This window comes from Spea bombifrons, chromosome 3 (assembly GCF_027358695.1).
Source record: "Spea bombifrons isolate aSpeBom1 chromosome 3, aSpeBom1.2.pri, whole genome shotgun sequence".
NCBI classification, from domain to species: Eukaryota; Metazoa; Chordata; class Amphibia; order Anura; family Pelobatidae; genus Spea; species Spea bombifrons.
In genome coordinates, this window is record NC_071089.1 from 18781133 (window position 1) to 18808867 (window position 27735).

Genomic DNA, 27735 nt, shown 5'->3' on the forward strand with positions numbered 1-27735 from the left:
TATTCCTTCCCATTACTCTCAACCATCATCATAATCAAGCCATCTGAACAATCAACAGCTTCAACACATCATCGGAACCAGATTAACTCATCCCCATCCAAGCCGTCCTCTCCTATTGTCTCACTTCCCCCTCAATCACCAACTAGATTGTAAGCTCACAAGAGCAGTGCCCTCTTCTCCTTCACACCAGTTTGTTATTGTATGTGTTTCTAAATTGTTCTACTGACTGTAACAGCGCTGCAGAATCTGCCGGAGCTTTATAAATAAATGTAATGTAGGGAACTCTGGACCTGACGTAAAGTCAACTTGAATTAGTCAATGTTGTGTTGGTGTAGAAAACTCAATTTTTATTTTTAAAATAGAAAGTAAAGCCAAAGAAGGCAGGGACCAGTAAACAAAACTTTATTTCAATGATCTCTGTCTCTTAGCTGAACAAGAGTTCACTTTGGACGCACAAATATTGCTCTTTCTTTTAAACCACTACTGCCTTCTGGCAGTGGTTGACCCTCATGTTTATACCCAAAGCATTCTTCTCGGGTGGGTGAGTTTAGTAAAGAATTGGTATCTTAGCTAGTGGTACATTTCGGTTGGCTGGCGCTCATGCTTGACCCAGGCCAGTTCCCCACCCACTCTGCAGCAAATGTTTTCACGCTGAACACTTGGTTATGATGTCAAATCCTAGCCATCTCCCTCTGAAGGACACATGGCTTTGGGTATGCTAGCTAGACACAGACCACCATTGCGGAAACTGGCGGATTGGAGAGGTCCTTTGTGACCACCCAATTCTCACAATGGTCTCCCAACTAAACTGAGCACACAGTGCCTTTTAACGCAATCTTTGGAGGCTCTGCAGGCTTGTAACGCTAAAGGGATGGGGCCAAACAGTTTTTCACAAGAAAATACATGATTGTTCCTTTAATTTACTGACGACAAATAAACTAATTTCCAATGTGCTCATGTTGACTCCATTTTTATTTCATGTTGATTTTCCTTTGAATGCAGTTTTGCATATCTTTTTATGGATATGTATCGGAAGCATTAGAGAAAATGTAAAAATATTGTTTCATAAATTAACGAAAAAGCTTTATACCAGCCCACAGTATTTACAATAATAATTTCTTATGTTTTTCTGCCTATTTGTTAGGTTTCTCTGGAAAGTATTAAGTATGATTTGATTAGTATTCTACAAATAATTAGACATTTGTTTACCGCACGGTAAGCAAGAGTTTAAATAAAAGAATATATGAAGTACTGCTTGGCCAGTCAGGTAATTGTTATTTATTTTACATGTAATTATGCTCATTATTTTAATGGTTTCTTTTATAGGATGGTATGAAATGCAAAATGCAAATCTTGGGAGTTAAAATATTATGCACCCCTAGAATTAAAAAAAATATATCTGTTTTGCTAATGTCTTCACTAATATCTTTGTATTTTTGGTTGCAGATGGATCGCATCATCTTTTGTGTCTTTTTGGATGTCGATTTCAAAATCTACAAGAAGAAACTGGTGGATGTTTTTGTGAAAGGTACAACAAACTATAGTAGAAATGGGAATTTTGTCACAGAAGCAAAACTAGGTTTGGTTTCCCTCACCACCATGCTTGATTGCCATAAGGATGCTTTATCGTATTTAATATTTTCTTGCCATGACCCCTTTTAATTTGTTTTGCTAGGCTAATATTTTATTTTTAAAATTGATATATATAGAATGTACAGGGTATATTGCTAAAATGCAGTATTCAAACTACTTGTGATACATTGTGTGGTAAAAAAAGGCAGCTTCCTAGGAACTTACCGTCTATTACTGCTTCTTTTGCGCTAAGACCAATGAACGTTGATGTAGGTGCTAGGAAATAGATACTCTTGTATCAACCCATTTTAAGACCTTCATAACAGACTAAGTTTACAGAGATATCAGTTATCTGTTGTGCCCCTCGCTATATTTTAGAGGTTATTTTATTTACACTGCCCTTACACACATACCTGTCCATACACACACATTTACACATACACTGCCCTTACACACAACTGCCCATGCACACTGCCTTGCCTTTGCACACACTTGCCCATAACACACATAAACACATACATCACCCTTACACACCCGCCCATAAACACGCATATACATATACACTGCCTTTACACATGAATCCCCACACAGAGATTAATGCTGAGCGCTGGGTTATGGTGTCATGTCCCTGCGCTCACTTCACATGCCTTACCCTTGCTACGGTTCTGCTATGAACATTAATGATGCATCAGAAACATAATTCCTAAAACTATTGAATATCCAACATGGCCAGAATCAACCTTTTAATTAAGTAAAGTCTTGCTTAATTCACATGACACAAAAGCAGACACTGAGGTTGGCATCCTAAAAATCGTTCTGTGTTGCTTTAATGTGATTAAACCACCGGTAAATTGAATAAAAGGACAGATCTGGTAAAGTTTGCTTGCTAAACATGTAAAAGGATGAAGTTAAAGTTTTGTCTAAATGGAAACTGCTCCTTTAAAGGCAGTCCTATGGTTCTGAGCTGTTTATTCATTCCTTATGTACTTTGATATGACTGTGTGAAAAGTTGCTGGCAGTGGCATTTATTATAACTCATTTAAGATTTTAATCTGTTGAAATTCCTGCTCTCCAAGCCTTTTTGATGTATGAAAATGTAATGTCTGTTACATTGTGTAGCACAGCTTAGATTTTTCTGAATATTGAGAAATATCCTTTCTAGTTAATCTAACCTTCACTTAGCGCAAACGTATAATTAAACTACAGTATTAAGCATGTTTTGACCAATTCTCTAATTGGAGGATACAGCATAGCAACACATTGATTTAGGTCTGAAAATGTATACATTCATTTAATCCCTACATTTATGTTTGTATTTATGTCTTGAACTGCTTGGTTGCCTAGCATTTGGTGCTTTCACTATGCTAAAGGAAGAGCGGAAATATAATCAAAGCAAGGCCTAGAAGGATCTGGTATTCTGTTCATTTTCCATAAAATATACCAGTAGATAGATGACTAAAAGTCTTAATGATTGCTATAACTGTTCAGTGCTTTGGAAGAATATTTAAGGGGAGTCAGAAAATCCTTAAAATATTCTGTAACGGTAAACAGAAAAAAAAAGATTTCCTCCCAGAGTTATTGAAAAAGTAAGGACTTATGGTTCAAATCTCATCAGGTAAAGAAGAGCTGTAAGAGAGGCTCTCTGGCTCCATCCTGTGATCATAAACAGATCATAAACAAATCATAAACAGATGTGCACCGGCCCCCAAGAGGTTCTTGAGAATATGAAATCTTATGTTGCACAAACTCATACAGCTGGAAAAACTACAAAAGCCCATTCCTGTATAAATTCAAACAGCAACTTTACACACAAAAACAAAAAAGAAGTGTCTTACTGCCGTGTGTATTGATATAATGATAGCACATTTGGAATCGATTTTTTTATTTTATTTGCATGGAAATTATTGTTTTGGGTGGTCTAATGAGGGAAAATATTAACAAATAATATTTTCTTGTGATTGACAGCAGTGATGTATTTACCCCTCTGCCACCACTTTCTCTGTTGCCACTTGTAAATGGGCCAGTCACAAGAGAGACCTCTGATGTTTGCCAATTGAGCAACAGCGCACCAGGAGGCCTCATCACCCAAGAGAGCAATTTGTAAAACGGCCAAATGTTAACAACAATTTGCTTTCTGAGCATATTTAACATGTTTGCTTGGCACCACTACCATTAGTTGGCAGCAAGTCACATGCTAGCAAAACATTCATGTTCAGAGTACATGCGTAAATATAACTGGCTGGTGCTACATCCATTGATTCTACAATTGTGCAAGAAGTGTACTGATGAATGCTTCTGCATTCTGCTTCCCCTAGAGGCAGGTAGAGGAGATGTTAACTCGTTTGCAAGACGTATCATGTACGTCATCAGAAAATGTCCATTGCGGACCAATGACGTACATGTTACGTCTTCGCTAGAAGTCGCTCCTGTGACAAGATCCAGGTCGGTATCGATTGGCCTATAGCCAATCCTCCACATTTTTGCACAGATGGAGTTAATTAGTAATAATTGCGAGAAGGGGCAGCACATTTTCCATTCAAACCCAACATCAAAAAAAAAAAAATGAAATGACAGGAAGAGTACAGGAAGGACACAACATTTTATTGTCCTGATTGCCTGGTCTGTGCATTGGCAGCTTTTAAGGAGTTTTAAGGAGTACCACACAATTGTTGATTACCAAAAATGAACACATTTATTTTGTTTAATCCTTCTTTTCCCCAATCATATGGTTAATGTTAGGTTGATGTTGTCACATTTAATGGTTAATGTGAAGAAGTAGCCAAATATAATTTGTAGTAGTAATTTTAACCACATGAACATTGGGAATTAAATTTGGGTTATCTAAACAGAAAGGCACTAAAAAGATGTTTTGAAGTATAGGATTTAAAATTTCCTCCAAAACTTTGCTTCAGCTCAGGGGATCATTGGGTATCATAAATTGGCATTTTTTCTGCAGTTGCACTTATGCGACACAAGAAATCCAAAGCAACATTGCAATGTATGAATCAAAAAGCAAAAACATAAGGTTTCCTCAAACGTTGGCAGGCATTAGTAATGACAGGGCTGCCTAAAAAGCATCAGTTACCCTAGTTGAATACTTTTTATGGGGCTAATTTGAAATAGGGCTGCTAAACTGTCCCAAATGTACCCAGCAAACCAATTTCTGAAAAACCTATGCAATATGGACTCATATGCGTTTACCATGAATATAAGGCTACAACAGATATATTACACATTTTTGTGAAAGGGTTAGGTTACTAAAATTGTTTTAAAAAAATGCATTTAAAGAAATAATTGGTTTTGTAAAAAGAGGCTATTAGTATAACAAATTGTATAGCAGGAGTGTCCAATTTCGCCCTCCAGTAAATAGTGCAAGTGTTATATATACCACCCTGATCTAAAAATCTCTTTTAATTTGAGGCTCTTGTAGCCCGTATTCTGTCCAGATGTTATTTTAATGCAATGTCCCATTAATGAGGAAGAAACTAGTGAAGTTTTACCATAGAAGGAATGCTTTGATAATTTCACAATTGTTGAAAAAGGACCATCTTCTCAACATCATTAAATTTCTTTATTAAAGTCAACTCTAACTAATGAACTTTTTTCAATCATATGTAATTTTAAGTAGTTTCGTATTTGGGCGAAATTCTGATTTATATCCCAGATTAGATTATAGAGCTAAAATTAATACTGTAGATTAGACCTTTACATTCGGATTTGTATGAATTTAAATTTTAACAAAATTTGCCAATTTTGTCAATTCGTAAAAATGTCCGATAACGAGGAGGAAACCCAACGAAACAAATGAAAATGAAGCAGAGAGCTCAGAATTTTCGCTTGCATTTCATTGTTTTTTCACTTACTCATGATCGCTCACATTTTCTCACGCTCTCATTCACGCTCTCACACGCTCTCTGTCTCCCTATCTTATCTACTGACTGCTTCTAGGTCTCGGTCTCCTTTCTCACAGCTCTGTTTCTTCTCTTGTCTCTTCTTGTTCTTCTGTCTTTTTTCTTTGTCCACCTGTCCTTTTGTCTTATTTCTTCACCTGCAAACCGGGTCTCCCAGGGCACTTCAGCAAAAGGGCATAGCCCCTAGGTACACCCTGTCCCCCGATTGGAAGAACAGAGGAGAGGCTGCCCCAGTGGCAAAGACTGTTTGCAGAAGGACCCTGGGAGGCATGGTTCAGAAAGAAGGCAGAAGAGCAAAAAAGGCAAGCTGCGGGGCAAGAAGACAGAGACACAGAAGTGATCAGCAAAGAGGGTGGTGAGACATTGAGAGAGAGTGAGGATGTGAGTGCAAGAGAGGAAATGAGAATGAATGAGGGCAAGTAACAACAAATTTAGATTACGAATGTAAAAGCCCTTTGAATTTCAAAGAGCAAGTAACAAAATTCATTGAACAAAAACAGATGGACCAAAAACCAAACAAACAATTTGTCCGAATGATTTTTGGTCTATTTGCACAAATCTACTATATATATATATATATATATATATATATATATATATATATATATATATATATATATATATATATATGTTTACTTGGACATTGTCATTGACTTTAATTATAAAGAATGCTAAAATATAGTGTCAAGTGTCACAATCAGGACAGCTGGGTTGAGGTGAGGGGCAGGTCAGTGGCAAAAAAGGGTGGAGTCATTAGTGGGTAGCGCAAGTGATGTGACCACCCACACACATTACCCAAAGAACCAGCTCAAAGAGCCACATGAGAGAAACAATGGAGGCCTGTTCTGTAACAGCAGCTCTTTGGGCTGGACAAAGGAGATCAGAGGATCTGCCCAATAGGCTTGTGATCCACACAGGACAGTGCCTGAATATGGGAAAAGCTCCATGAAAGATGTAAACGCATGATTATGAAGTACCTATTTTTCTAAGTTTCTCTTATTTGAAAGTGCTAAGTTAGCCATGCATAATGCAGTTAATTATTCATAGAAATAGAAGCACTTTATTTATACATTGTGCAGGGGAAACTGAGTTATTCTGCCAGCTAGGATCTGCCCTTCATAATGTACACTCACTGGCCACTTTATTAGGTACACCTGTTCAATTGCTTGTGAACACAAATAGCTAGTCAGTCAATCACATGGCAGCAGCTCAATGCGTTTAGACATGTAGACATAGTAAAGACAACTTACTTAAGTTCAAACCAAGTATCACAACGGGGAAGAAAGGGGATTTAAGTGACTTTAAACATGGCATGGTTATTGGTGCCAGACGGGATGGTCTGAATATTTCAGAAACTGCTGATCTACTGGGATCTTCACGCACAACTATCTACAGAGAATAGTCCGAAAAAGAGAAAATATCCAGTGAGCAGCAGTTGTGTGACGAAAATGCCTTGTTGATGTCAGAGGAGAATGGGCAGACAGGTTCTAGATGACAGAAAGGCAACAGTAACTCAAATAACCACTGGTTACAACCAAGGTATGCAGAATACCATCTCTGAACACACAACACGTCGAACCTTGAAGCAGATGGGTACAGCAGCAGAAGACCACACCGGGCGTTGCCTGGTCTGATCAGTCGATTCCAGTTACGACATTCAGATGGCAGGGTCAGCCTTTGGCTTAACCCCTTAAGGACAATGCGCGGTCCCTAAACCAAAAACAATGCATTTTGAGCCTGTACATGTATAGGCTTTGTCATTAAGGGGTTAAACAACATAAAAGCATTGATTCATCCTGCCATGTATCAACAGTCCAGGCTGTTAAATGTTTCCAGCACCTTGTAGAAAGTATGCCACAAAGAATGAAGTCAGTTCTAAAGGCAAAAGGGGATCCAACCCGCTACTAGCAAGGTGTACCTAATAAAGTGGTCAATGAGTGTATAGTTAAGTCAGTGAAGTGAACTGATTGTGAACTAAAATTGTAGTTTCATGTGTAAACTCCGATGTAATACCTGGGAACTCTTAGGGTTTTACCCTGACTCTCTGGGTTTTTCCCTATTATGACGATGAAGGGGATGTCTGGAGATGACCCCTTCCTATTCTACAATTCTGTGACCATATATAGGACTTACAATTGGTGATTTTACTATAGTATGTTATGGTTGGTGTCTCTGTTTGAATGCAGTCGACTCAAGTGTATCTTAATAATAATTTGATAATATTTAATTTTTTATTTATACAGCGGCAACAATTTATGCAGTGCTTAATACAATACCTATATTCAAGGGGTATGACAAGACGAGAGTTGACAGACTAAGACAAACTGATACATTCGGTACACAGAGAAAGGGTGAGAGGTAGTGTGGTGGTCGTATCAATGACAAGGAAGTTCTAGCAGCTAAGATGGTGCGGCTTCTCTGAAGAAGTGAGTTTTGAGATGTTTCTTGAATGTTGGGAGGGAGGGTGAAAGCTGAAGGTTCGGTGGAAGTAGATTCCAGAGATATGGGGCGGCTCAAGTGAAATCTTGTAGGGGAAAAGTAAGAGGTGATAAGTGAGGAGGAGAGCCGTAGCCCATGGGAAGAATGTAAGGATCAAGTAGGAGAGTATTTGCTTATGAGGGCAGAAATGTATGGATGAGCAGTGTTATAGAGGGCCTTATATATTAGTGCCAGGATTTTAAATTTAATTCTAAAGGTAATAGGGAGCCAGTGGAGGGTTTTACAGAGTGGGGAAGCAGAAGAGGAGCTGTGTGCAAGGAAGACTGTAGAGGAGAGAGTCAAGACAGTGAAATGCCAACCAGAAGAGTGTTGCAGTAGTCAAGATGGGAAATGAACCAGAGTTTTTGTGGATTCCTGGGTGAGCAATGGGCGGATGCGAGAGATGTTTTTTAGGTGCAGGCGGCAGGATCTGATGAGGGACTGAATGTGAGGGATGAAGAAGAGGTTTGAGTCAGGGATGACCCCAAGGCATCAGGTCTGGTTAGTAGGGGAGATAGTTGTGTTGTTAAATGACAAGTCAAGGAATAGAGCCATTTGGCTAAGTTTGGCTATTCACTATGTAGAATCTTCATGATTGGCTTTTAAAGGGTTAATATTTTAAGTGTCTAAGGGTCAGCTAATTTATAAACTTCCCAGGGATGCCCTCTATGTTTTACATCTATGTGCAATATTACAATTGTGTAGCAACTGTAAAATCAATATAATGTTTATCTAATAGATAATCCTGGAAACATGTGATTTCAGCATTTTCTCGCTGTGACTCATCCTGAGTCTAAGTTGCCAAGATAGTCTTCCCTGTTCCTCACAAAAAACAGAACCAGTTATTTCCTAATTATGTACTTATTAAGAGAAAAAAACTCTGTATCACAGGGGTACTTGGGCTTTTCATGTGCACATAATTATTATGCTTTTTTCTTGCAAATATGTATAAATTTCACATCTTCATACAACTGAATATGCATAAGGAATATGTTTTTAGGTTTCAATGTTATCCCATCACAAGGATGTTTTCTCTCTCTTTCTCGGCTTTTGACAATATGCTCATCAGCTACATTTCCATATTCTGCTCGTGAAAAGAAAAAAAATAGTAGCATTGGAAATAGATTTGCAAGCAGTTTCCCAGCAAATCTCCTCATAAAATTTAATAAGGCATTCTTGAGCAGTGTTTTGCTGCACTGTGTTAAATAAAAGGTTAATTCAGGCCATGTATATTTGTAGATGTAGTTTTGAATCTTCCTTACAAAATCACATCCCTATGACATTACCTTAAAAATAATAAAGGAAAGAAAAGCACTGATTCGTAGTATTCTGCCTCTTTGTCTCCTTTTCCCAAGCTCCGCTACTTTTCTAGACTCTTCTTGTTCTTCTGTCTTCTTTCTTCGTCCGCTTCTCTGCAGTGTCCGTTCCGTTATCCAGGTACTTCCGCAAAAGGGCGGAACCTCTGCGCACACCCTCTACCCCAATTGGAGTAATGAGGCATAGGCTGTTCCTTGGGTATATGACATAGCTCCGCCATTTTGTGGAAGTACTCAAAGAGGCCAAAATATTCTGAAGGACCGGGATAACAGAGCTGATACCATGATGAAGCGAAAGAACACAGAAGAACAAGAAGAGACAAGATAAGAAGTGGAGCTGTGGAAAAGGAAACAGGGACAGTAAAGAAGTTGGTGGAGAAGGTAGAATGACAGAGAGTGTGAGAGCATGTATGAGAGTGTGAAAGAGTGTTAGAGTGAGTGAGAGAATGAGAGGGCAACAAAAGCAGAAAATGTTAATAAAATTGTGAGCTCTCTGCTTCATTTTCATTTGTTTCATCTGGGATACCTCCTCGTTTTTGGATAATTGTACAAATGAACAAAATTGGCTATTGTTATAATTAAAAGTTGTACAAATCTGAATACACAAGTCTAGTGATCACTGTGAAAATCAATTGCAGTGATCACATGTTAAAACACCTCCCTCTTTCTTACTGATACAAGATACTTTCCAACCTGTGTGTTACCTACAGTCTGTATCCTGTTCGTGTTTTGTTCTGCTGTGTAAACCAGTCCTTTTTCTATTACCTGATTAGCCAGGACACTGCAGTATAGACTGTTTCCTAAAAATCTAGCCTTTCTGTGCCTTCCCATCCAGTACCATGCATCGTGGGGTACAAACAGAGCCCCAGCTATCCTCTGCAACTGGGCTCCTACCCGACCTGCTTACCCGAGTCCTGACAGTAACTCTCCAGGAAATATCAAGGAAACTTTGAAGGAAATAAACAGATTAACTAAAAATCAGTCTGTACATCTGTCCATTCTAAGTATAGTTTAATGAAATTGACCATTCCATCTATTGTTAAAACTACCAACACATAGACACATATATCCTGTTATCCTGTTAATGGCTACCTTTTCATTGGTCTATTTCAAGGTTAAATAAAAGGAAACAATCAGAAACCAAATACGTAGTTTCTTTGAAATTTCATATCCCCTATATTATGGAATTGTTTTCTTAACCTGTATCGGATACTCTAGCTCACAGGACCTGGAAATGAACATTAACAAAATAAGTTATTCATTTATTAGTCATAAGTCTGTCTTCCTGTCTATGGGTCAGTGATAAAATGGAATTTGCGGATACAAAACAACAAGCGTTGTCAAGATGTAGGGACAAACACTTCAAAATGTGTACCCATGTTTCTCTGGAGATATTTTTTCAGTGGCACCCTTGTAGCCAAAGCCACATTCAGGTGGTTGCTAATACGATCTAAACATATATTCTATTGGACACTGATGCAGCCACAGCTGTGATGCTTAAGGCTGTTCAGCTTTCTTTTCTTGAGTACTTTACCACAAGTCTGACTTTTAGGGGTCTCCGTGACTTCATGTTTAATTCTTCAAAAGAGGTCCTTTAATTTTTTTCCCATATTTTGAATCTTAAATCATTTTATTCTTTTGGGAAATAATAATGTATCCAGGGGAAAAAAACTTTTGAGTAAAGGTTATTACAGTCCAGTTTTAAATCATTTGTATGTTTTAAGATTTTAGTTGGAGTTTAATGAACAATATCTGAATATATTGACTGTGCTATGAACACTACTTGTATTCATAGCACAGTTTACCTTATGTAGCCATTGTCTAGGTATGACTGGTTTACTTTTGGTCGGTCTTGTCTTCTTAAGAATGATAGAATTGTCTGATCCTTAAGAGTCATTCCAGCTGCTAGAGAAATTTAAGGTACTTGAATTATCTGGATACATTACCATACTCCTGTTATGATCAACCATCAGCACATCATGTTCAGCTTCATTCCTATGAACTTAGTAAGCTTTAGACCAATCTCGCTTTAATTTTTCCCAAATGCTTTTAATGTTCATCAACTAACTTCAACTAACTTCAAACAACTTCTATACAACTGTATAATTTGCAAATGATACAAATCATTTTGTATAAAGCATATCTGGTTGCTCTCACCTATTGTTTTCTTATTTCTGTCAGTTAACAGAAGCCAAATCCATGTTTAATGTATCTTCATATGGAATGAGGCTTTATATTTATCAAGACCATTTTCTCAATTTTCTCCAGCCTATGTTAAGTACACTGGTGTTACATAGATCAAACGTGGTAATGTTTTGAGGGTTTTTTTTGTGTTCAATTTTGTCTACTAAGTAGGAAATGTCATAGAACGGCAGAATTGGTATTTGTAATCAAGATCAGATTTGTCTGTGTCCTGGGTGCATGTGAGTTAGCCACTGGACCAGGTGGCCAAGCCTGCTTCATGTTGTTCATTGCCAGAATGCAAGAATCAAATTGTGATATTGATGTTTTAGATGTATTTTCTTTCTCTCATGTCCACAGAACTATCACTGCCAGAGCTTCTAGCATTACTAAAATATGTAAACTATCTATAGCTTTTTCTTGTTCTACCAAGCAGCAGCATATAATTTAAAGGGACATTCCAACCCCAATAAGCACTTTAATGCACATGATAGCTGAGTGATCCCTTTATATTTTTTGATCCCACGTGCGTATGTATGGAGCATTCTGCTAAATCTCCCCTTATTAATTAGTCATTTTCTATCCCCAACATTTACTTGGCTTGCAGGAGATGTGTTCAGCTTCCCACCAGTCAGCTCCTGTGATCGCAGGAGGCCCTTCTTTGATTTCAGTGGTTGTGTTTCTTGCCACTGATTGGCTACTTCAAGCAATGTAACGCTAAATAATTTATATAAAAAAACAAATAGTGTGTGTATATATATATATATATATATATACATATATTATTTTTAAATGCATCGCTTAATAGTGAGGGGAAGATTTAAGTGAAGGTGCCTCCCTTCACAGCACAGGGTAAATAGGTGACATTTATCTTCTGTCACCTGAGGTAATCTTGCTCAGAGAATCTGATAGTTATTAGATGCATTCAGAATATCCAACATACTATTGAATTATGTTTGAATTATTTGTATGCAACGACATTGCTTTGAAATGTTTATTTAATTTGACTTCTTTTTTTTCCCCGAGCACTTATGTCGCATTGTGTAATACATGAATGTTGCATAAATTAATCCATTTACAACCCAGAAATGAAAAAGGGTGTGAGGTAGCAAAAATAATGTTTCTGTGGGTGTATGAAACATTCTGTCAGTGCTGTTAATTCTTTTCTGTAAGTAGCATATTAAGAGAGAGCCACTAAATTGTGCAACAGTATATACTGTATATGCATGTGTGTGTATATATATATATATATATATATATATATATACAGTATGTCACAAACGTGAGTACACCCCTCACATTTTTGTAAATATTTTATTAGATCTTTTTATGTGATAACACTGAAGAAATTACACTCTGCTACAAGTAGTGAGTGTACAGCCTGTGTAACAGCGTACATTTGCTGCCCCCCTCAAATATAACTAAACACACAGCCATTAATGTCTAAACTTTGCCAACAAAAGTGAGTACAAGTGGAAATGTCCAAATTGGGCCCAAAGTGTCAATATTTTGTGTGGCCACCATTATTTTCCAGCACTGCCTTGACCCTCTTGGCAATGGAGTTCACCAGAGCTTCACAGGTTGCCACTGGAGTCCTCTTCCACTCCTCCATGACGACATGGAGATGTGTGGCTTCTGGTGAGATGTGTGGCTTCTGGTGAGACGAATTTCTCTATAAATTGTTTGTTGCTCAAACCGTCTTTTGTAATTTAGTACAACCTATATTGGTGTTTCTGAATTAATTGGATCATTTAACTACCCCCAGTTAATTAGTGCATACATGGGAACTCTCAATGTTTCAGTCGGGGTCTCCAGGTGAATCCCCATTTCCCGGGGCTAGTCTCTCTGTTGATTGAGCATGAAAGTGGTGTTTGGCCATACCAACTTCCTACCCACTCTCCACACATTTCCCATCCTCTGAAGGATGCTGGCGGCAAACCTCCATGATGCCTCTGTATAATCTGTACTTGAATGTGGTAGTATTTGATTAAAACAAGTGCCACTATCATTAGCATTACTCAACTGTGGTTAAGTCCTCTGCTATACAACAGTTTATATTTAGTGTATTTCCTTTTCTCTATTTCCAGTAGTCACACAACTAGCTTTTACCGCTAAGATAATACATAATACATAAAATAATTTGCAAGTATTTTCAAAAAAGCATATGCATGAAGACTATTAGCCCTCTCATCATAATTGCCCCTGGTTAAAGCAGCGATCTGGTCATCCTTCTCTTCTTACGTAATGATATACCTAAAGGGGTATAATTAATAAAACCTGTTTGGGCTGCACTCTCCCATGTACACATAAACTGCAGTACCTCAATAGATCTTCCACTATACAGGCTCAAAGAGGGCATATGAGACATGCAGAATGTGTATTGAGGAGGGCAATATATAATACCCAGGAATGAATGCTGGATATTCTGGTAGCTAGAATGCGTTAGTCATTTCTTCAATATCTATGGCACTATTTCACAAGGCTCTCAAGGAGGCACACTTCTGAGCTGTGTCAACTTGGCTCGACAACCCAGTTCCTACTAGGGACAGGTTTACAGGAGTAACAGTTGATGGGTATCGCTGGCTTTTCTTGAGCATTGTGCATGGAACCTCAGCCATGCTTCACGTTGTTGAGTTTTTCTTTAGGAAATCTCCAGTGGTTTAGTGACTACTTGATCTTTCACTCAAACAATATTCTCCAGCTATGTGCAGGAACAATAAATAAAACAACTGATATGACTCCCTACTGAAAAGTAAGACAAATCAGAAAGGCCATTGTTGAGTTGTAATGCTTTCTGAGGTCCTGTCACCTTTATTGTTTAATTATAGAAATGTTAATATGTGATCCGATTATTATTGTGGATATTGATAAAGAATATCTTTTTTCCCGTTTATTTTAATAACAAAAGGTGATGACACTAAAGATGGTGGTGAGGAAGAAGATGAAGACATAAAAGAAGGCACAGAGCAGATGAATGAAGACACAGGTATACAAATATCTCTTTTGGCAATCTCCCTGGGAATCTTAACAAAAATATTAATGTGGTATGGCAGAATTATACAGGTGCACACGATTTAAAGGGGAAGACTCATAAATACTTTACATTTCTTTTAGTTTTAAATACAGTGTATCACTATTGTAGGCAGCCAAGTTAGACATTTGAAAAACAAAAGATCATTGCTATGACAAAGTTTAAATAAGAACCACTTCTTACAATGATGAAATTACCGTTAGTGGTATCATAATCATTGCCTGACAAATGTGATAAGTAGAATGCAAGACCTTTGGTACTGTCAAATAGCTTCTTCATGAAGTGTTGAATTACATAATACTTCAAGATCAAGAAGCTACAGGAGAACCATGTAGTGCCAGCTTTCCCATTAGGTAAAGTAGGCAGTCATTTAGGAACCCGGGCTGTCAGTCTCAAGGGCTAAAGCTGGCACACACACACTTTATGTGAATTACTTCACACGAACAGAATAATAATCTTCCAATGTACAATTCTTTATCTGTAGAGAAACATTGGATGCTTATGTTGTGTCCCGGTTACGATAAGGCTAATATTAGTGTTCAGACCATATAACTAAGTGAGAATACCAGGGAAAAGTAATGTTGCAAAGATTATATTATTAATGATGTCCACCAACCCATTGAATGCCGAATAACCTCAGTCCCTAGAAGCACATTATATCTTAAAAGGGCCTTTTCCATTCATAAGAGCTATCCTCCTCTACATCATCATGCTTTGCGATTTGAGTACTGTAGACTGCCACCCTAGGCAGTTCAATAGTTTATTAGCCTAATGTGATAAATACAATAATAAATGAAAGTGTCATTTCTTTTATGACACATGTCACCAGACACAATATCATGAGTAGAAAATGACATGACTGTGCATTGGTATGGCTGTGTTCCAGTAATTTTAATCATATTCTGTGCGGCAGAATTTACAAACATCTGCCATCTAGTTGTACTACATTTAACCTTTGCATAGGATGCATGCAATACAAATCTTATTAAATCAACTAAAACTAAATCTTAAAAAAAAAAAAGGGTTTTTAGTACTGAAGGACTTTCTAACATGTCAATATACAATATATATTGTGCATAAGCTATTACATGTGGCGCAAACATTTGTGACATTTTGGAACTGCTAACATTTCTGTTTACTCAAAGCAAATAATAATGTTGTGAAATTAAAATAAGCATTTTTATTGTGCATATAGAAGGAATGACTCAGAAAGCACAGTCACCCCCGATAAAAAAATACAAAGGGAAACAACCTGAAAGCCTTCAAGATCCTCCTGAAGGTAGGCTTTTGGTCTCCTGGAAATACACATTTTTAAATATTTGATTATATCAAAAATTAATATTTATTTTTAAAATGCTAATACTTAGTTGTAGAATTTTCATGTGTTTTTTTTCATGTGTTTTTTTTTATTTCTATGGGTAGCTTTGAAATGCCACATGAGAAAAATCTTTCCTAATACTTTTGAATGTCCAAACTCATCTCAGAATAATTTTTACAACAAGTAAAATTCTGCTTAATTCAACGCACATTTTAACACAACTTAAAAAAATATCCTTAAACTTTTCTGTTGTGCTTTTGGAGGAAACAATAAAATGACAAATCTGCTAAGGTTTATTGCTAATCATACTAAACACCTTCCATATGCAAATAGCCCAAAATGATTTGGACAAATTTTTCAGTCTGTTTTTGGCCCATTAGTTTTCTACAACTGCTTACGCTCCCTCCCGTTTGGTTCGGCCGAAAATCTGAGGGCATTTTTAATTCAGGAATCAATTTAAACCCGTCCGGAACTTCCGCCAAAGTGGCAGTGTTTGCGGTGACGTCACTGCAAGAGCCATGTGAACTGAGGGCAAAATGGTGGCGCTTGCGCGCCGCCATATTGCCCTCAGTTGGTGACATCCTCTTCCCCGAGTGGAGGATCGGCAGAGGCAGAAATGGTTGACAGAGAAGGTAGGGAAACATTTCAAGAGTATAAGTGAATGCGGACCTACGAATTTCAGACTAAAATTCGGAGCTTCATACAAATTGACAAATGTACCAAACTTTGGTACAGTTCTTATGAATCTAAATGCACAAGTCTACTAAACAACACAGCTATGTTATGTTAAGTGAAAAGGACCTTTAATTCTATTAGTTATTATGAAACTGAGAACTTAAGATAAATTAGTTCCCACTTATTTTTTATTACATTTCTTCAGTTTTCTTTACACATAATTGCTGACTTTTAACAATTATGAAAGAAATGTGCATTTTTAAACATGGAACGTTGGCATATGTTTATACAGTTATGATAATTTTGTTTACTCTTTTACTCTTGTTATGTAAGAAAACAAAGAATAAGCAACTCTTTAATAATTAAAATACCTTTAGTTTTGAAATTATATTTGGGGTAATTGGAATCAGTATGGAAATAGTAGATGTTGCTATAGTGAGCTGAACGAGGTCTTTGAATAAGACTTACTTTGAACATGTATGTCATTTTTTTCCCTTTAATTAAAGGATTTAAAGCCTCGCAGTCTCTCTGTGTCATAAAATGAGGTTTTGTGAGTAGGTAACCAGGTACCCAGCTTTAGCTGGCAGCCATTGAGAATTAAAACAACTCTTGCTTGATTTTCTTAAATAAAGCAAAAGTGAAGCAAACCGTTTGCTAAACTGATGTCTGAAAAAAGAGACAGAGGTACATATTATTGGAAGGAAAGCATCTGCCCATTGCTTTAATTATCCCTGGTCTTATACATAAAAGTATACATTTTTTAAAGCTGTACAATTTGAAGATGACTTGATATATTGTTCAATGAGTTCAGAAAACCTACTAAATTCATAAACCTGGTGTACTAAGTGAAGTAAATTACTGGCATGGAGAAAGCAATAACGTAAGTTCAACATTTTATTACTGAATATGGTGTTGTCCAAAGAATTAATAAAACAAAATAAAATTTTGTGTTCCCACTTCCAACATCTCAGTTTGACCAAGTCAAAACAGGAGCTGGATTTATGTATACCTTTGGACAGTCCCTATTATTGATGCTCTTTCCCACTGTCCTGCTTTTGTGGACAGTGGGGAGCATGGGCTGGTTGGGGAGATCCTCTAATCTACCCTGTCAGGTCCAGGAAGGTGAAAGAGCAATTGAAGTCTGCGTGAGAAGGTGGGCAAGTGGCCACCCCAAACACAAGTATCCTGGTTTGATACCCGAAATAATGGTGGGAATGGTGTAGGGGTGGTGTAATCTTTCCATATACATAGTTTAATAAAAGGTTTTACATAAGACAAGGTCAAGGAGCCTGATGTGCTTTGATTTTTAAGTTGTTCCATGTAACAATCTTTACAAACGTGCATATTATCCATATACCTTAACAAAATAATAGTACTTAATCCCTATTACACATCACTGTTAACTATTTTAGTGCAATAAGTATTGAGTAGAATGGATTGTTCACCCCTTTAGCACTCATGGGGTTTAAGTGTAAATATAAGCGGTATCCAAAAACAGACCAGTTTCAGCTATTAATTTATGACACTGTAAAAACTAGGGATTCAGCACAATCCAGCAGTGTAAAGCTTTTAGCATCAAGTAAATAGCCACCACCTCTGGCGCTCAGACAGTTAACAAAAGCCTAATCCCACAAACAATTCAGGGACAAGATTTGCTTAAAAGCTCCTTCTCTGAATAAACTTACTGATGATAATTGCCAAAATGACACTGCTGCCCTTCATAATTTTCTGTAATTTGTCTCAAATGGGAATGTGATGCTCTTTGTTGTCCGCAATGTTCCGTTTGTTTTCCTTTCAGATTATTTTAGGAAGCAATGCCGTGATAGGTCAAACAGTGTTATTGCCGGGGCCACAACAGGAAGCCCGTAGTTAAAAGCAGAAATTTACTCACATGAAACAAGAACCACATGCTGGATTTAACTAGGCTCGATGTGCAGGTGTTACAAATTGAAGTTTGCTGATACTAAAGAAAAAGCTTTGAATAGAGTTAAATAGGTCTAGCATTTTTTGCAGAGTATCCTAAAGCATGTCTGTTCAAAAATCCAAACAAGGATGCTAACATTTACTTCGAATTTATTGTTATTTTTTTATTAATATGATATCATCATATTCCACAGCGCTCTACAGTGTCCTGATAAAACATGAGACATTTTTCTTAAGAAATCTTTTATTCTAAGTAATAAAGCAGGAAATTCTATGGTGGGTTTCATTAATATGTCTGACTGATTGGACACTGTTTTGCTCTTAAATCTATTAATACAATGTTTGTGAATACTAAAACATAACAGAATTTGATGGGAAATAAGAACCGCTCGGCCCGTCTACTCTGCCAATTTTTTTTCTGATGTAAAGGCTCAGACCTTGATAAGTCCTTGGTCTTGTCTTAGATTCAGGATAGATTTATGTCTATCCCACGCATCTTCGAATTCCTTTGCTGTATTACCCTCTACCACTTCTGATGGGATGGTTTTCCATTTATCGACCACGCTCTCTGTATTACATCTAAATCTATGACCCAGTGAAACTTTAAAGTAAGTTAGTACAAGGTTTTAGTGTGTTCTCAAATTTTAAAGCTTGATTTTTCATTCTCACTACATATCTGGATCTGTGATCTCTCTGGAGTCTCCGGGGGAGTCCCTGCTTCTCAGTTTTTTTAGGTAGGGGGCAAGGGAGGGCTGTTTAGCCACACCCACTTCCCATTCACTTACTGTGCAGTCTCCACCTAGTTTTCACCTATTCCTCACCCACTTCTGTCCTTCGCTGAAGACTGTCTGAAACTAGCCGCCCTCCTAATTGTCTGAACCACACCACCGCAAGAGGGAGACCTTCTTTTATATAACGGTTCTTGTTCTGTGCCTGTAACCTAGCAGGCTTTGAGGGACTTCTCTGTGGAATTAGATGTTGTCACTAATCAGTGTTGTATTCTTATTGCCCATTATATAAACCAACCAGTGTGTCAGAAGACAAAATGCAATACTGGCAGCTTACCCCTCCCAGAAAGCGGTCAAACCCGCACCCTTCCACTAGACACAAAAATATGAAATTGACACTGACACTGGAGGTCAAGAATTTCTGTTATATATAATTATTTGTAAACAATATCCTGAATGGGTCCTTAAAATTTCCAATTTTGTGTTCTCAGTTAATCCAGCTGTCACCTTCCCATCAAATTGACTGTTTTTAATACAGAGGTTGACTACATTTCCACCTATTACAGGGTCTAATAATTCTACTTGAAAACAGATGTGGGTGTTCTAATTATTCGTGTTAGTGTTAAGGAGTAAGCTGCTTCTTCAGAACGTTCCCGTTTCCATTTTTAGAAACATTGCAAATGTGGACAGGCAGAGCGGAATGAAGCATTACGTTACCACGTGAAACAATGTCTTTCATAGAGAATTTCCTTTCTGTGCACTATACATAATGTCATCTGAATAAATCACATGAGGACAGATGTTTTCATTTGCCAGTTGGCGAGACTGGAAGCCATTACCAGATTAGCCTACAAAGGCTGCTGTTGTCATACTCCATAGATTTCAATGAAGTCGCTGTTCCTCTGGAAATATATAAATTGGTTGGAAATACCCTTCCAAATAATTACCAAGAGGACCGATTACATTAGTGACCTATCTTGGCCAAGAATATTGAAAGGCGCTTTATCAAATGTGCAAATATTTCAATAAATGCGTGCATAAGTATTTTCCTTGGCACGCTTGTTGCTTTGCATTATAAGGAAATTCTCTTTTGGAACTGGAAGTCTTGCTACCATCATTCAGGATTTTTTCTGCCTCAGTGATCACTGTGAACATAAGTGACAGTTTTATTATTATTTTTTACATAGATAGAGCACGAGGTGTCTCAGGCCATTTGACAGTCACTGTCATGGCTGCTGTCAAATTGCTTATTATGCTTCGTTGTGATATAAAGTACTCGTGTTCTTTTGTGCCTTTAGACTGATAGAATATCAGAGATCAGAGCATTAAAGCCTTTGCTACACTTAGAATTAATTGTCTGCAGCTTTGTTCATCCTGGAGTTTGAAAGCCTGTTGTTCTCTTGGATTTACATTGATTTTGGATTTGCTAGATTCTTGGTAATGCAGCTGAAAGTGTTGTGAACAGTTTTCAAAGCCTTTGCCCGTAAAATTAGTTTTTTTTTTTTTTTAGTGTTGTAAGAACCTTAAAATGTTCTTTTGAATACCATAAAAATAAATTCCCTTACCTGCTGATTATATCAGAAAATCATGAGTGTGTTCGCATGTATAACATGCACACGTGCGAACACATACACGTCTTTTTAAACATAGAAATGGTGTTAAAACACGAACAAAGGTTTTTGTTAACGACTTTCTTTCAACGAACACGAACAGATGTTTATGTTTATGTTAATGAGTTTCTTTTTCAACAACTATACCTCTGGAATAGTCTGTCAAGGCAGCAGGTTCTGTGGAGCCTTTTAAAGAACAAACCAAATTCATTTTTTCAAGGAAGAACTACGTTACAATGCCAGTAACCCCTTTCCTTTCCTAGCATCCTTTGTTTTATCTTTACAGTAATACATAACTACAAAGTTAAATGAAATATGATCAGTTTGTCACATTTGAACTCTGTTGAACAATATGTTGCATTAATTAAAATCCCCAAGTCATGATAATGTAACTTTATCCAATGTATATTTAATCTCAAACTGATGAGGAGGATCATAAAAGGACATAGTACTAAGTTTCTCATGATATTCAGTAGAGGTTGTTTAGAAAAATATGTCTCTTAAATCTCATAAAAAACTATAACATGGTTAACAAAAAAATCACAATTTTTATCACCAAGTTGCGGAGATGCCATTGCGCCACCTAGTGGAAATAGGCGGAGAATTCCCATACCCTTGTTTATCTCATTTTCTGCATTACAGGAATAGCTGCCTACCTGTTAGCTAGCTGTGAAGTGAAATTACCATTAGCATGTATAACTCTCAAAATATATTACTCTTGGGGCAGAGAAAATGAAATTGGTAAAATAAATAAAATATCTTAACATACGGAAGGAAAGAATCATTCACAAAGGATCATGCAAATAGTTGAGAGTGGACAAGAGCTTAGTGGTATGTGAAAGCATATGTTTAATATTATGGCTTTTTGGTTTCGGGCAATAAATTTCCTTTTTGCTCTATTCAAGCAGTGCCATTCACTCCATTTAATAGATCTATGTCAGCATACTGAATTGAGTCACAAAGGACTGCTTGATGATTACTGAATCAGCATGTTGCACCGCTGAACCTTGGGTTGTGAGTCTAGAATAAAGCTCTGTACTGGTCGAAGCACATATTGTGATGATCGCTTCAATCACAAGGGTGGAGATAACAGAAGTATGATTGTCTTATGCAAACCGACTCCCTCTGATGCTTCCAGTCTCATGTAAATGTTGCTCCCTGACTCTAATGTACAGCAGCGCCATGAAAAATACCTTCAAGCTGGAAAAGAACAGAAGAGGAAAGTTAATTTAAGTTAATTGCCCTAACCGGTTTCCGCTTTTTTGTTTATTTTTGTTTGTTTTCATATTGTTCACGTTTTTCAGTCTGACAATCGGAAATAAATACATATAAATAGGCAAAGAAAATATTTCACTTCATTTCCTTGTGAATTGTTTCCTGGCCTTAAGTTGTATAAGATAAATAGCACACGCCAATTGTGGACGCCATATGTTCCTCCTTATAGGGCAAATGTAAAATATGACTGAATTTTCTGTATCTGGGAGATAAACCACCACTTGTATTACTATTATTACTGTTGTTGTAATAAATGCATGAATATAGAATTTGGCAGCACATAAGAGCCATTTGGTCCATCTAGTCTTCCCGCTGTAAAAACCTCAAACATTATTTGGTCCTTGGTCTTATATTCAGGGTAGCCATATGCCTATACCAAGCATGTTTAAATTCCCTCACTGTACTAATATCTACCACTTCAGCTTGGAGGCTGCTTCACTTATGTACCACCCTCTCATTACATTACTAAACCTCTGACACTTGTAGTTTTGAACTATGACCTTTTGTCATAATATTTCTTTATTTTCGAAATATACTTTTTGTGCTTTGATGTATATTTAATTGTTTCTATCATATCCTCACTCCTCCAAGTTATGCAGATTTTTTATCCTGAAAATTATTTGCCATTTTAGCACCCCTGCTCTAGTGGCTTATTGAGGGTTTGGGACAAGATGTGCTAGGAGGCAGGAATTTTGTAATGAATGGAGGCAGAACTAACCTTGAATGGGAGGGACAAGCAGTATGTGGAGGCTGAGCTAACATTGGATGGGGTGGGGCTAGTCCCTGACAGCTTTATGGAAGTAGGGAGTAGGAAGGGAAGTAAGCAGTGGGCGTGGCCAAAAGCCATCCTTCTGTCCAGAGAAAGAGGAGACTGACTGGGGAGAGCGACACTTCACGCGGAGACTCTGGGTCAACCCTCAAGAGTTCCCAGTTACCTTGCAACTCGGCAAGGTCTTTAAGGCCTCAGAAATAATTACTCCCAACTCTCTCTCCTCTGCAGCACAGTACCTGCCATACTAGATTTTGCCTTTGGACTTTTATGTCCCAAGTGCATAGCTTTACATTTTTCAAAATTGGGCTGCAGCTGCCACATGACTATTCTTCTAATTTAGCTTATCCATTATCCATTTACTCGACTTTAAATTTTGAGAGTAAACTGTACAATTATAACTAAATATAACATACATTGGAGACTCATTTAGGTAGAAAGGGACCAAAAATAATCTATTCGTGCATTTTAAAGGGAAATATTTATTATTTTCACATAGATAATCAAGAAGAGAAAGACAAAGTGAGTGCTGAAGAGATGAAAGAAGAGACCCAGGAAGCAGGTTGGTAACCTTTTTCTGAATATGCATTGGTTTACCTCTCCTTAAATCAGTTCAATATACATAAAGATATATGAACCTACCCAGCTTGCATGCCTTGTCTTCTTAGCAGCTTCTCAAAAAATGTGTTTAATGATTCCTCAGAATTAGGTTGTTTCTCGAGTCCTTAGAAGAAGGAGCGGTGAGAAGACAGGTAGAAGGGGTACCTACTTTTTAAATGTCCTGTTGCAGCTACTATTCACTATTTAACTAAACACATAATAAGAAGCATCATCCCTACTATCGAATGTCCAAACCAGGGCCGGCCCGACAATGGAGCCGAGTGGGGCAACTGCTCCAGGCGGCACTTTTGAAGGGGCGGCACTTCGCCGCCCCAAGCCCTTTTTTTTTTTTTTTTTTTAAAGCGAAAGAGAGAGAAAGGGGCGCCGAGTGGTCAGTACCCGCTCGGCGCCCCTCTCTCTCTCTCCTCTGCAGCGAGTCTCCCTGTTCGGTCTCAGTGCCGGCTTGTAATGCCGAGTGCCGGAAGATTTCCGGCGCTCAGCATTACAAGCCGGCACCGAGACCGAAGAGGGAGACTCGCCGCAGGACTGCTGAAAGGTAAGTACAGGGGGGGGGGTGGCAGGGACGGAGGGAGAGGAAGGGTAGATAAGGGGGGGCGGCATTTTAAAATTCGCCCCAGGCGGCATTTTGCCTTGGGCCGGCCCTGGTCCAAACCATTCATTAACCATATAAAACCTGACCTCTTTCATCATTTTTCAGGCAGTGGTCTGTGTTGCTTTATATGTAATAGAATTAGAGATCTGCTAAGGTTTATTTGCTTGACATACTGGAGAGAGAAAGTAATGTTTTATCCATTGGACAGCACCATTAACAAAACTATCTTTAGAACAAATAAACAGTTTTATGTTATAATTTGTTCTTAACGTCCACATTTACAAACAGTCCACATTTACAAACATGGGTAATTTTTTAGACTGCTTATAGGAAGTCCTTTTTTGTTTTAAGACTAGTTTAATTGGTTGAAACGAAGGCACAACTTTGTCGGTGGCAAAAGGTGGCGTAACAGTTTCCTGTCTTGAGCCGTCTTCTTACTTCACATTCTTGATGTCTGCCAGACCCAGTTACTTTAAACCAAAAGGACTTATCAAAACATGTATCAGTTGTGTGGTTTGTTCTAAAGGGCTACAAGTCTCATACTGGTAGCATCACAGATGATAATCTGTTATCCTCGTGGCTGATGTATCATCCTGTGCTTGAATGTGGAAAATGTCTGGCTAAATTCATTGTAATACGATTATGTGTTATGCTTTTTCTGTCAATTAAATTATGACCTAACAAAATGTTTATCAGAAGTACTTCAGTATAAAAATAGCAAAAAAAATAAATAAAAAGCATTTTAAAATAATTATGCAGTGATGTCACCATCAGAGTAACCGTCCAGTTCCAGTAAAATGTAAAAAAAGGCCAAAAAGAATAAAATAAAAAATAATGTTTACCATTATGCGCATGTGCTAAAATTAGCTCTGTATCTTGCCAAAAATCTTGACACAGAAACATTTCAAATACCCAAGGGGTGTCTAATTTAAAAAGAATGAATGGTTTCATGAGGTAAATTGGAGTGGCTGGATTCAAAGATAGGGCATAGGCACAGACTGACCAAAATGGAGGGAAAAACACACTTCCCAAATGTGGCCTTTTAGCCCTCAAACAACAGACAACCCCATGCATGGGTGGTATCACTGTACTCAAAAGATGTTGCTGAATGCACATTGGGATGTTGTGTGACAGTGACATGTACCAGGAGCTGTAAATTCATACCTGAAGTACAATTTGTGTGATAAAAAAATAATAATAAAAAATACTACCACAAATTTTGACAAAGGCTAGTGGTACAATTAGTGCATGAAAAGGGTTAAAATACCACCATTTGAAGTACCCTGGGGTGTCTAGTTTCCAAAATATATGGTTTGGTGGGGTAAATTGAATTAGCCTACTTCAAAGGTGGTCCTATTAGGACATGAGGGCAGTAGGACCAGATGTTAAAGTTCCAAGCTGAAAAATGCCCACTTCCCAAATGTGGCATTTTAAATCCCAAACAACCCAACAAACCCATGCATGGTGGGTAGCACTCGGGAGATGTTGCTTAACACATATTGGGGTGTTGTTTGATAGTGATGTATACCAGGAGGTATGAATTTATTCCTGAAATACAATTTGTGTGAAAAAAATACCAAAACAAATTACTACCGAAAACTTTGGCAAAGGCTGGCGGTAAAATCTCATGCATGGAAAGGGTTAAAATACTAGCATTTGAAATACCTTGGGGTGTCTAGTTTTCAAAAATATATGGTTCGATGAGGTAAATTGCATTGGCCGGCTTTAAAGATACCTGAAATAGCACAAAGGGCAGAATGACCAGATTTGGAAAAAAAAATTGTTTTTAAATAGCAAAACGCTACTTTTACTTATTGCCCAATAACTTGCAGAAAAAGGCAAAAAAACATAAAAATATTGGGTATTTCTAAATTCAGGACAAATAGTAGAATCTATAGCAGGGTTTTTTCATTAGCTTTTTTGGATGAATAAAAGATTTTTCAAATAAAAGTAAGAAAAAGTGTTTTTTTTTAATCATATTTTATTTTATTTTTTTAATAAGAAATTAGATGATATTAGATGATATGATCATGGTATCTGAAGAAATTCCTTTTTGTCCTGAAAAAAAATATATATAACTTGTGTGGGTGCACTGAATGAGTGAGGAGAAAATTACATCTAAACACGAGCACCGCAAAAGTGTTAAAACAGTCTCGGTCCCAAAGGGTACAAACAATAACAAAACAGCCGGGGTTAATAATATAAATTGGCCAGGTGGTATTAGCAATGCAATAATAACTGGGAGATCACCATGTTTCCTATAAAAACACAAAAAAAACACAAAGATAAACCCAACAAGAGTTACCCAAGCCAGTGAAACACAAACTGTCACTAGGTTGTTATAGATGGTTCAGGGTTATTCAAACAACCTTCGGTGAAGAAGTAATGCAATCAATGTTAAAAGACTATTTGAGAGCCTAATTCAGATTTGTGCACATACTTTTGCTTTATAACTACATTTTGATATTAAAACGAATGTTTCTGTCTAAACATGGTCCGATAATCATCTATGCAAATGAGACAAACACAGACTAGACAACACTTTGTGACCGCGATTTATGAAAGCCGAGCTGCATCACACATTCACACAATTAGGGTTTGGAGAAGAAAAAAAAAACATATTGTTTTTTCACCACTCATCTATCAGAAGAAGAAGAAAAAAAAAATACAGCAGCAGGCATTAACCCACTGAGTGCCAGGGCAGGGTATTTTTATGGGTTATTCATTAGAAGGATTTTACAAAAGAGTTTGGCACTTAAGAAGTTAATTATAAATAAGCAGAATCAGGACTACGGAACACAGAAGGTTTGCAGATTTGGAAAAAGCAAATGTTGTGATTATCTGTTTGACGTTTGGGGAAACATGCCTGCTTTCACCCTTCATTTTCATATTCCTCTTAGTTTATTAGACTCGTGTTTTCTTGTTCAGTGTTCATATATTGTTCAGTATGTATGGGAATGGCTTTTGTATACCATTAAAAAGTACCATTTAAATCCGCTAAGTGAAGATTTGAAACTGGTCAATGTTCCCACTGTTGTTTCTTAGTGGACCATGTTTTATATGCACTTAATCTTGAAATACATCCCAAGGTAAGGAAGCTCAGAATTCTGCTGACTACATAAATCCCACTTTGAAATTCATTGGTATTCATATAGAACATGTTCCTCTTCCTAAACTGTCAATTGCAGTGCCTGATTGTATCTGTTCAGTTGTCTTGATTGAAATTTAAAGGACACCAGGATGTAAGTAATAAAAATGAATAGAAATGTCATAGCCCTAAGGTGGCCTTTTTAAATGGTGTGCTATAATGGGTTAGAATCTGAAGTAATTACCACGCTCTCCATATTGGCCATTTAGGAAGGACATGATAGATTGTAAAAAACATTCTACTTGTTTTTAACCATGTAGCAGTTTTTACATAAAGATTTGATGGCAGATAAAAAAACGTGGTTACTCCTCAGGTTTGGGTCAGTCTCTGGGTGAAGCCCTGCTTTTCTCAGTTCTTTGGGTCAGTTTGGGTCTCGCCTGGGGTAGTGGCTTTTGGCCATGCATCATGCTCAGCACTCACGGGGTGTCTAGGGTTAGCCCCACCCCTTACCAGTAGCTTACCCTCCCCCTTTACAAGGCCACTCCCCTAAAAGAGGGAGAGGTCTCCAGGTAGCGTACCCTGGGAAGTTCCCATGTATGTATATATGTATGCGAGTCAAAAAGAGGTTCTGGTTCACAGGCTTTGAA

At 37.5% G+C, this 27735-nt stretch overlaps 1 protein-coding gene across 1 annotated transcript in view; it reads left to right on the forward strand.

Moving 5' to 3' along the window:
* Positions 1 to 27735, forward strand: part of MACROD2 (mono-ADP ribosylhydrolase 2) — a 773797-nt gene that overhangs the window by 725888 nt on the left and 20174 nt on the right. Inside the window, exons 9-12 of the mRNA XM_053461358.1 lie at positions 1447 to 1528; positions 14367 to 14444; positions 15685 to 15768; positions 23287 to 23349. Coding sequence (XP_053317333.1) covers positions 1447 to 1528; positions 14367 to 14444; positions 15685 to 15768; positions 23287 to 23349 — 307 coding nt within the window. The remainder of the gene's footprint in view (positions 1 to 1446; positions 1529 to 14366; positions 14445 to 15684; positions 15769 to 23286; positions 23350 to 27735) is intronic.